This window comes from Dryobates pubescens, chromosome 5 (assembly GCF_014839835.1).
Source record: "Dryobates pubescens isolate bDryPub1 chromosome 5, bDryPub1.pri, whole genome shotgun sequence".
NCBI classification, from domain to species: domain Eukaryota; kingdom Metazoa; phylum Chordata; class Aves; order Piciformes; family Picidae; genus Dryobates; species Dryobates pubescens.
In genome coordinates, this window is record NC_071616.1 from 2,498,490 (window position 1) to 2,510,644 (window position 12,155).

Sequence of the window (12,155 nt, forward strand, 5' to 3'; positions counted from 1 at the left end):
CTCACCTCATAGCCGAACTGGAGCTCATCTGAGGTCAGCATGATGATGTCGTCGTCGATGGCCAGCACCGCCTCGGTCTCGATCTCGTCGTAGGGGAAGAAGCGGTTGCTGAGTTTGTTCTCCGCCGTGCGAACCACCTTCAGGGGAACGCGGATCTTGGGCCACAGGGACTCTGGAGAAACAAGCACAGAAGGACATGAGATCCAGCCCTGGCTGTGACTCCTGAAGGGGTCTGTACCTCTGGTTCTAGCTTCTCTTCTGACTGCCTTTTGAGGAAGCGAGTGCAGAGAGAGAGCTGCAGCTGCATTTCCCTCGCTGGAGAAAAGTCGATGCTGTTATAGCCAGCAAAGACCTGCAGACACCTAAAGTGTCAGCTACTGTGGACAGTCAAGGAGTAGATCCTGTGCAGGCAATGAATGAGAGAATCAGAGTCTGGTCCAGGCTGGAAGGGACCTCCAAAGCTCACCCAGCTCAACCTCCTTGCAGCCAGCAGGGACTTCCCCAACCACATCAGGCTGCCCAGGGCCTCATCCAGCCTCACCTTGAATACCTCTGGGGAAGGAGCCTCAACCACCTCCCTGGGCAGCCTGTGCCAGTGTTCCATGGCCACTGCCATGGGTGCCTTGCTTCTGAAGGAAGCAGGAGGTCTGACAGACAAGCCAGACCCATGTCTGTAGGCAGTCTGCTGCCTCCCAGGCTGGTGATGTGAGGAGGAAGCTTCCTTCCCTAGTGCAGCCCTCAGCCCACTCTCCACTGCTGAGCTTCCAGCTAGGTGGTGATGAAGGAGCAACAAGAAGTCCAAAGTAATGAAGAGAGAGTGGCTGGAAACTGCCCAGCAGGGAAAGCTCTGGGGGGGTTGGTCTGCAGCTGGCTGTTCCACCACCCTCAGAGCAAAGAACTTCTTCCTCACATCCAATCCCAATCTGCTCTGCTCTGGTTTGAAGCCATTGTCCCTGCTCCTGTCCCTGCAGGCCTTTGCAAACAGTCTCTCTGCATCCTGCCTGCAGCCCCCTTCAGGTCCTGGCAGGCTGCTCTTAGGTCTCCCCAGAGCCTCCTCCTCTCCAGGCTGAACACCCCCAGGTCCCTCAGCCTGGCCTCACAGCAGAGCTGCTCCAACCCCCTGAGCATTCCCATGGCCTCCTCTGGAGCCACTCCATTGGCTCCAGGTCCTTCCTGTGCTGAGGGCTCCAGCCCTGCACACAGTATTTTCATCTTGGGGCACAGGAAGAACTTAAGATAAAACAATGCAAAAGGCTTCTTCTTGTGCCCCACAAGATCCTTATGGCAGAGGACAAAAGCATCATACAATGGTCTGGGTTGGAAGGGACTTCAATAATCACCTAATTCCACCCCCCCTTCTACTAGACCAGGCCCTAGCCAGCCTGGCTTTGACCACATTCAGGGTTGGAACCTCCACAACAAGAAAGCTGGGGAGGGACTTTTGACAAGGGCTTGTAGTGATAGGACAAGGGGCAGTGGCTTTGAGCTGGGAGAGGGGAGACTGAGACTGGAGATGGGGAAGAAATACTTCCCAGTGAGGGTGGGGAGACTCTGGCACAGGCTGCCCAGGGAGGCTGTGGACTTTCCCTCCCTGGAGGTGTTCAAGGCCAGGCTGAATGAGGCCCTGAGCAGCCTGTGCTGGTGGGAGGTGTCCCTGCCCATGGCAGGGGAGTTGGAACTGGATGAGCTTTAAGGTCCCTTCCAACTCAAACCATTCTATGAATCTACTCTGAACAGGACTGGACCCAGTACTGACCCACAGGGAACACCACAGGCCTCTACCTGGCCCCTGACCCCTGAGCACAACCCTCTGAGCTCTGCCCTTCAAGGCAGTTCCCAGCTCCCCTCACTGTCCACTCATCCAAGTCACATTTCCTAAGCTTGCCCAGGAGGATGTGATCTCAGGTTTCAGCTGTTTGAAACAGAAGTGATGAACCAGTGGTGGAAAGGTCCACCAAGAGGCTTTTCCCTTCAGTTCCAGGACAGGCAATTGAGGCAAAGAGAAAGGAAAGGCCAAAGGTATTTGATGGAGAAAAGCAAAACACACCCTTGTCCCCCCAGCTATTCCCAGCAGCAGGTCCAGGGGACCAGGATGTTTGTTTGGTTTTGCCTCTGTTCCATTGCAAAGCTTTTAATCCTTTTATTCATGTTATCCACACAGCCATGGGGCAGCTGCCATCCCTGCTGACAGGCTGCTTGCACACCTCAGCCAAAGCCACAGGGCAGAGACCACATCCCTAAAGGCAGAGAACATTGGATCAGCACAGAGAATCCAGCAAGCTCTGAGGTTTGAGTGAAAACCCCCCAGGATCTTAGGGGCTATTTTCTCTTGGCTACTTCACATCAACCAGAAGAGAATTCTGACACTGACTTGACCATTCAGCCAGGCCTGGCCAGGCTGGGGAGCTGGGCAGAGGGAACCTCATCAGCTTCACCAAGGGCAAGTGGAGAGTCCTGCCCCTGGGGAGGAGCCACCCTCTGCAGCAGCACAGGTGAGGGGGGACCTGCTGGGAAGCAGCTCTGTGGAGCAGGACCTGGGAGTGCTGGTGGATGAGCTCACCAGGAGCCAGCACTGTGCTCTCCTGGCCAAGAAGGCCAATGGTCCCCTGGGGTGCATTAAGAAGAGTGTGACTAGCAGGTCAAGGGAGGTTCTGCTTCCTCTCTACTCTGCCCTAGTAAAACCACAGCTGGAGTCCTGGCTCCAGGTATGGGCTCCTCAGTTCAAGAGAGACAATAAACTCCTGGAGAGAGTCCAGCAGAGGCTCCAAAGCTGCTGAGGGGCCTGGAGCAGCTCTGTGAGGAGCAAAGGCTGAGAGCCCTGGGGCTGAGAGCCTGCAGCAGAGCAGCCCCAGAGGGGAGCTGAGCAATGCTCAGCAAGAGCCAAAGGAGCTGTGGGGGGCAAGAGCATGGGGCCAGGCTCTGCTCAGTGGTGCCCCGGGTCCAACCTATCTCCACAGACCTCATGACTAGACCATGGCACCAAGTGCCACATCCAATCCCCTCTTGAACACCTCCAGGGATGGGGACTCCACCACCTCCCTGGGCAGCACATCCCAATGGCTAACAACTCTCTCTGGGAAGAACTTTCTCCTCACCTCCAGCCTAAACCTCCCCTGGCACAGCTTGAGACTGTGTCCTCTTGTTCTGGTGCTGGCTGCCTGAGAGAAGAGACCAACCCCCACCTGGCTACAACCTCCCTTCAGGGAGTTGGAGAGAGCAAGAAGGTCTCCCCTGAGCCTCCTCCAGGCTAAGCAACCCCAGCTCCCTCAGCCTCTCCTCCCAGGGCTGTGCTCCAGACCCCTCCCCAGCCTTGTTGCCCTTCTCTGGACACCTTCAAGTCTCTCAATGTCCTTCTTAAACTGAGGAGCCCAGAACTGGACACAGGACTCAAGTGCTGAGCACAGGGCACAATGACCTCCCTGCTCCTGCTGGCCATACTGTTCCTGCTGCAGGCCAGGATGCCCTTGGCCTTCTTGGCCCCCTGGGCACAAAAGATGAACTCTGATCCTGTGGAAAGTCTCTGTGCTGGGGAGTGCAGTGTCTCACATCCTGTATGATGTTTAGAATGGAACATTTCTTCCAGTCATGGAAGGGTTTGGGTCAGAAGGGACCTTTAAGGGCCCCCCAGTGCAGCCTGGTCTGCTTTCATGTCAAACCCTGAGCCTGCTGAGGTTTAAGCCACAACAGCCTTGTCAAAGCCCACACAATCCCCCCCAACAACCCCAGAAACCAAGGTGAATTTTTGGACCTTCCACCTACTTCCACTCTTCCCCTGCCTAGGGACAGATCCCCTCCCTCCCAACAGCTCCCCACACCAGCAGCACTGCCCTGGTGCTGCCAGGGAGAGAACAGCCCAGCCACACAGCCTGCCACACAGCAACATCCAGCCCAGCTCCCCTCAGAGCCAGCCCTCCTGCTGCCCCACAGCCACAACACCACACACCACACACCACACACCACACCACACACCACACTACACCACACACCACACACCACACACCACACCACACACCACACTACACCACACACCACACCACACAACACCACACACACTACACCACACACCACACCACACCACACTACACCACACACACTACACCACACACCACACCACACACCACACACCACACACCACACCACAGAACACCACACACCACACCACATACCACACCACACTACACCACACCACACACCACACACCACACCACCACAGAACACCACACACCACACTACACCACACACCACCACACCACACACCACACACACTACACCACACACCACACCACACCACACACACCACACCACACACCACACACACTACACCACACACCACACCACACCACACACCACACACACTACACCACACACCACACACCACACCACACCACACTACACCACACAACACCACACACCACACCACCACAGAACACCACACTACACCACACACCACACTACACCACACCACACACCACACACCACACCACCACAGAACACCACACACCACACCACACCACACACCACACCACCACAGAACACCACACACCACAGAACACCACACACCACAGAACACCACAAACCACACCACCACAGAACACCACACACCACACCACACACACTACACCACACACCACACCACACTACAGCACACACCACACACCACACCACACCACACACCACACTACACCACACACTACACCACACACTACACCACACACCACACCAGACACCACACCACACACCACAATACACACAGCACACACCACACCACCACAATACACACAGCACACACCACACCACACACCACACAACACCACACGCCACCACACACAACACACAACACAATACACATAACACACACCACACCACACCACACACCAGACAGCACAGTACACATAACACACAATACACCACACACCACACCAGACACCACACCACACACACACACCAGCACACACCACACTCCAGCACACACCACAATACACACACCACACAACACCACACACCACACACCACACCACACACCACAGAACACCACACACCACACTACACACCACACACCACAATACACACAGAACACACCACAACACACACCACACAACACCACACCACACACCACAATACACATAACACACACACCACACCACAACACACACCAGACACCACAATGCACATAACACACAATACACAGCACACACACCACACCAGACACCACAATACACACACCAGACACAATACACACACCACACACCACACAACACCACACACCACACCACACACCACACACCACACACCACACTACACCACACCACCACAGAACAACACACAACACACAAAACACACACCACACACCACAAAACATACAGCACACACCACACCACCACAGACCACACAACACCACACCAGACACCACAATACACACACCAGACACAATACACACACCAGACACAATACACACACCACAATACACACTACACACACCACACACCACACCAGACACCACAATACACACACCACACACAATACACACACCAGACACAATACACACACCAGACACAATACACACACCACACACCACACCAGACACCACAATACACACACCACACACAATACACACACCACACACAATACACACACCACACACAATACACACACCACACTCCACACCAGACACCACAATACACACACCAGACACAATACACACACCACACACCACACCAGACACCACAATACACACACCACACACAATACACACACCAGACACAATACACACACCACACACCACACCAGACACCACAATACACACACCACACACAATACACACACCAGACACAATACACACACCACACACCACACCAGACACCACAATACACACACCACACACAATACACACACCAGACACAATACACACACCACACACCACACCAGACACCACAATACACACACCAGACACAATACACACACCAGACACAATACACACACCACACACCACACCAGACACCACAATACACACACCAGACACAATACACACACCACACACCACACCAGACACCACAATACACACACCACACACAATACACACACCACACACAATACACACACCACACACAATACACACACCACACACCACACCAGGCACAATACACACACCACACACAATACACACACCACACACCACACCAGGCACAATACACACACCACACACAATACACACACCACACACAATACACACACCACACACAATACACACACCACACACAATACACACACCACACACAATACACACACCAGACACAATACACACACCACACACCACAAACCACACCCCACCCCACACCCCACAATACACACAGCACACAGCACACACCACAATACACAGCACACACCACACCACACAAAGAGCTGGAAAGGCCAAGGTTTGCTTCTGGCCCCAGAGTGTGTGTGTGCCTTAGAAGGGAGAGGAGCAGGGAAGGCAGGGCTGGCTGTTCTGGGAGGTTAAGCACTTCAGCTTCCCTCCAACCAATTAACAGTGAATAGCCATAAAAGAGCAGATCCTACTGTAGGGCAATAAAGCAGCCTTTATCAGCCACAGTGGTGCACATTACAGACTTCAAACTCATTCCTTGCTCTAATCCATCAGAAACTTCCTGCCTTTAACAGGCTATAAACGGCAGAGGCTTTGAAGTCCAAGGATTAGGATCACTAACAGACAGGGCTAAAGGAGAGGCTGGCTGGAGAGCCAAGTGGAATGCCCTGCATGGATCTGGGCTAAACCAAGTTAATGTCATCAAACTGACCTCTCTCTAGCCATGGGCCAAGGGATTACAATAGCTGTGACAGCAAGAAGGGGAAGAGGGGACACTGGGAACACAGAATTATTTGCTTGAGTGCAGTGCTTATGCTAAAGGAAGGCTAAAACTGCCTCTGCTTGCAGCTGTGCTCTCAAAGCCAGGATCTGGAGAAGAGGAGGCTCAGGGGAGACCTTCTTGCTCTCTGCAGCTACCTGAAGGGAGGTTGTAGCCAGGTGGGGGTTGGTCTCTTCTCTCAGGCAGCCAGCACCAGAACAAGAGGACATAGTCTCAAGCTGTGCCAGGGAAGGTTCAGGCTGGAGGTGAGGAAGAAGTTCTTCCCAGCCAGAGAGATTGGCCCTTGGGATGTGCTGCCCAGGGAGGTGGTGGAGTCCCCATCCCTGGAGGTGTTCAGGAAGAGCCTGGCTGAGGCCCTTGGTGCCAGGGTTCAGTTGATCAGATGGTGCTGGGGGAGAGGTTGGACTGGATGACCTCAAAGGTCTTTTCCAACCTGGTTAATTTTGTTCTGTTCTATTCTATTCTATTCTATTCTATTCTATTCTATTCTATTCTATTCTATTCTATTCTATCCATGAAGGTGTTTAAGAGGAGACTGGCTGAGGCCCTTGGTGCCAGGGTTCAGTTGATCAGATGGTGCTGGGGGAGAGGTTGGACTTGATGACCTCAAAGGTCTTTTCCAACCTGGTTAATTTTGTTCTATTCTGTTCTATTGTATTCTATCCATGAAGGTGTTTAGGAAGAGACTGGATGAGGCCCTTGGTGCCACGGCTGAGTTGATCAGATGGTGCTGGCTGAGAGGTTGGACTGGATGACCTCAAAGGTCTTTTCCAACCTGGTTAATTCTGTTCTGTTCTGTTCTGTTCTGTTCTGTTCTATTCTATTCTATTCTATTCTATTCTATTCTATTCTATTCTATTCTATTCTCTCTTCAGCTCTGAAACCAAAGGATTTGGGGGTTCACAAAACTAGTTTCTGCCTCAGTGGTAACCAAAGCAGCAAATAATTAAACCCACTGACTGTCAAGAGCTTCCCCAGGCAGGCAGGACGAACAGAGTGACCAAAGGCCAAAGGTCACTGCAGGGATTTATCTTTGTCAGCTCCCCTGCATCTCAGCCTCCCTGCAGGGAGATGTGGAATGACCCACCTGGATTAAATCCACCTGCACTGCCTGCTCACAGGCCTCAGGGCAGAGTGGATGGACAGTGCCCAGTGCAAAAGGACCTAGGGGTGTTGGTGGACAGCCAGCTGAAGATGAGCCTGCCTGAGACCTGGGAGCTGTAGACAGCAAGAAGGTCTCCCCTGAGCCTCCTCTTCTCCAGATCCTGGCTTTGAGAGCACAGCTGCAAGCAGAGGCAGTTTTAGCCTTCCTTTAGCCTGAGCACTGCACTCAAGCAAATAATTCTGTGTTCCTAGTGTCCCCTCTTCCCCTTCTTGCTGTCACAGCTATTGTAATCCCTTGGCCCATGGCTAGAGAGAGGTCAGTTTGATGACATTAACTTGGTTTAGCCCAGATCCATGTGCATCCTGGCCTGGGTCAGGAATGGTGTGGCCAGCAGGAGCAGGGAAGCATCAGAGGGCTGAGCTGAAGCTGAAGCTCCTCTCCCTATGGAGACAGCCTGAGAGAGTTGGGGTTGTGCAGGCTGGAGAGGAGAAGGCTCCCAGGGGACCTCATTGTGGCCTTCCAGGATCTGCAGGGGGCTCCAAGAAAGCTGGGGAGGGACTTTTGAGGGTGTCAGGGAGAGATAGGACTGGGGGGGATGGAGCAAAACTAGAAGTGGGGAAATGCAGATTGGCTGTGAAGAAGAAGTTGTTGCCCAGGAGGGTGGTGAGAGCCTGGCACAGGTTGCCCAGGGAGGTGGTGGCAGCCTCCTGCCTTGAGGTGTTTGCAGCCAGGCTGGAGGTGGCTGTGAGCAAGCTGCTGTGGTGTGAGGTATCCCTGCCCATGGCAGGGGCTTGGAGCTGGCTGAGCCTTGAGGTCCCTTCCAGCCCTGCCAGCTCTGTGACTCTATTCTGCTGTACTCAGCACTGGTGAGGCTGCACCTTGAGTACTGTGTTTGTTTTGGGGGCCCTCACTCCAAGAAGGACACTGAGGTGATTTTACATGGGTTTGAAACTGTAGGCAGCAAGGATTGGGCAGTCTGAGCCCAGGCTGGATGTGGCACTTAGGTCTAGCCAGTGTGGTGGTGTTAGGTCACAGCCTGGACTTGATGATCTCAAGAGTCTATTCCAGCCCCAATAATTCTGTGATTCTGATTCTCAGCCAAGGATTCAAACTGCTTGGAACCACATCTGCCCTAGAAACCAGTCCAGCAGAAGGTTCCTTGACTGCCACGAGAGAGTGTCCACAGAGACAGTGCCCAGACCAAAATGAAGGGCAGAGATGTTTCTGTAACCACTGCAGGTCTTAGCTTGGGTTCTGGAGCCAGGAGCATGACCCACAGGTTGATTTCTCATCCCTTTTGGTTTCTCTCAGCTCACTTGCCAAAAAGCAAGTGCCACAAAAGCATCTGAACCAAACCTCTTGGAAGGAAGCACAAAATGCTTTTCAAAGACACAGTAATGAAAAGGCAGAATCACAGAATGGGTTGGAATGGACCTTTAAAAGGTAACCTTGTCCAACCCCCCTGCAGCCAGCAGGGACATCTGCAACCAGAGCAGGCTGCTCACAGCCCCAAACAGCCTGACCTGGAGTGGTTTCAGGGGGGTGTCTTCTACAACTTCTCTGGACAACCTAGGGCAGGGTCTCACCACCCCCCACGGGAAAGATTTCTTCCTTCTCTCCAGCCTAAATCTCCCTCTTTCAGTTCAAACCATCCCCTCTTGTCCTCTCACATCAGCCCTGCCCAGCACTCTGTCCCCAGCTTTCTGCTCAGCCTCTTCAAGCACTGCAAGGCCCCCAGACGGTCTCCCTGCAGCCTCCTCCTCCCCAGGCTGCACAACCCCAGCTCTCCCAGCCTGACCTCCAAGCAGAGCCTGACCTGCCAGCGCTGCTGTGGCCTCCCCTGGCCCTGCTCCAGCAGGTCCCTGGCTGTGCTGAGGACCCCAGAGCTGTCCCAGCACTGCAGTGGGGTCTCAGCAGAGCAGAGGGGTAAGATCCCCTCCCCTCCACCTGCTCCCCACACTGGTCAGGGCTGGGTGCATGCTGTGAGCACAGGGTGCTGCCACATGTCCAGCTTCTCACCCACCAGCACCCCCAAGGCCTTCTCCACAGGGCTGCTCTCCAGCCCTTCATGCCCCAGCCTGGCCTGAGCCCAAGGGCTGCCCTGACGCAGGTGCTGCACCTTGGGGAGCTTCCTGCCACTCACACAGACCCAAGGAGGCTCAGGCCGAAAGGAGGACACAAGAAAGGTGACAGGAAAAGATCCCAGCCAGGCATGCTGAGCTCAGTCCCCCCTCTCCCTCCACCCCTCCACAGGGTCTCACCTTCTGGTGGGTTCTTGTTCTGGTTGTTCCACACCACGAGGAGCTTGGACAGGCTGGGCACCTTGGACACCTCGGTGATGACTCGGAACAGGCTCTCCACACGGTCATAGGTCAGGACTATGGCTGTGAAACCCTGGGACTGAGGTGGGATCAGGGGAAGGAAGAGGGGGTTGCTCACACTGCTCCATTTCTGGGAGGGAAAAGAAGAAGTCAGGAAAATAATTACATTCAAATGGCTCAGCCCAGCAGGGAGCAAATCACACAGGCAGGGCTGGGGGCAGGGCTGGAGCCCTCAGCACAGCAAGGACCTGGAGCTGATGGAGAGGCTCCAGAGGAGGGACATGAAAATCATCAGGGGGTTGGAGCAGCTCTGCTGTGAGGAGAGGCTGAGGGAGCTGGGGGTGTTCAGCCTGGAGAGGAGAAGGCTCTGGGGAGGCCTAAGAGCAGCCTGCCAGGACCTGAAGGGGGCTGCAAGAAGGCTGCAGAGAGACTGTTTGCAAAGGCCTGCAGGGACAGGAGCAGGGGCAATGGCTTCAAACCAGAGCAGAGCAGATTGAGATTGGATGTGAGGAACAAATTCTCCACCATGAGGGTGGTGGAACACTGGCACAGGCTGCCCAGGGAGGTGCTTGAGGCTCCTTCCCTGGAGATACTAAAGGTCAAGCTCTAGAAGGCTGTGAGCAACCTGCTCTGGTGGAGGATGTCCCTGCTGGCTGCAGAGAGGTTTGGACTGGATGACCCTTGGAGGCCCCTTCCAGCTCAGACCATTCTGACCATCAGACTGGAGTTTGCTCAAACCAGCTCCAGCTCTGGCAACAGTGGGCTTCAGGGATCCCTCAGGATCCCTTTATTCCAGTCTCTTTCTCACATCCAGCTTCTGTGACATTGCAAACAAGAGGGATTTGAGGTTAAAAAGTGAAGTGGAGGAGAGAGAGATTGGTGTAGAAGGAAAAGCAAGGTGAATTCTGCCCCCAGGACTCTGCTCTCACTTGCCCTATTCCTTGCCCTGCAACTCAAGCAGCACTACAGCTTCAGAAGCCAAAAGATAAGGAAGCAACCCCCAAGAGTTACCTACAACAAAAGCAAAGCAGCAAAAAGCTACAGCTAGCCTGAGATGTGAGCCCAAGGCATGGAGAGGGAGATGTGAGCCCAGGGCATGGAGAGGGAGATGTGAGCCCAGGGCATGGAGAGGGAGATGTGAGCCCAAGGCATGGAGAGGGAGATGTGAGCCCAGGGCATGGAGAGGGAGATGTGAGCCCAGGGCATGGAGAGGGAGATGTGAGCCCAAGGCATCAAGAAGGAGATGTGAGCCCAAGGCATGGAGAGGGAGATGTGAGCCCAAGGCATGGAGAGGGAGATGTGAGCCCAAGGCATGGAGAGGGAGATGTGAGCCCAAGGCATGGAGAGGGAGATGTGAACCCAAGGCATGGAGAGGGAGATGTGAGCCCAAGGCATCAAGAAGGAGATGTGAGCCCAAGGCATCAAGAGGGAGATGTGAGCCCAAGGCATGGAGAGGGAGATGTGAGCCCAAGGCATCAAGAGGGAGATGTGAGCCCAAGGCATGGAGAGGGAGATGTGAGCCCAAGGCATGGAGAGAGAGATGTGAACCCAAGGCATGGAGAGGGAGATGTGAGCCCAAGGCATCAAGAAGGAGATGTGAGCCCAAGGCATGGAGAAGGAGATGTGAGCCCAAGGGACGGAGAGGGAGATGTGAGCCCAAGGCATGGAGAGGGAGATGTGAGCCCAAGGCATGGAGAGGGAGATGTGAGCCCAAGGCATGGAGAGGGAGATGTGAGCCCAAGGCATCAAGAGGAATGATGTGGTGGAAGTAAACCTCCACCTAGCTGAGGAGAAACAACAGCAACGAGGGGTGAGAGGTAAAGATGGGTTTCAGAGACTTCTCTGCTCCCCAGCAGTGTCAACCAG

The 12,155-nt window shown here is 54.2% G+C and overlaps 1 protein-coding gene across 2 annotated transcripts in view; it reads right to left on the minus strand.

Annotated features, from left to right (window-relative positions):
* Positions 1 to 12,155, minus strand: part of EXT2 (exostosin glycosyltransferase 2) — a 105,913-nt gene that overhangs the window by 32,033 nt on the left and 61,725 nt on the right. For both annotated transcript variants that reach the window (XM_054161415.1, XM_054161414.1), the window contains exons 8-9: positions 10,230 to 10,419; positions 6 to 172 (exon numbers count right to left, since the gene is read on the minus strand). In XM_054161415.1, the coding sequence (XP_054017390.1) occupies positions 6 to 172; positions 10,230 to 10,419 (357 nt within the window). The remainder of the gene's footprint in view (positions 1 to 5; positions 173 to 10,229; positions 10,420 to 12,155) is intronic.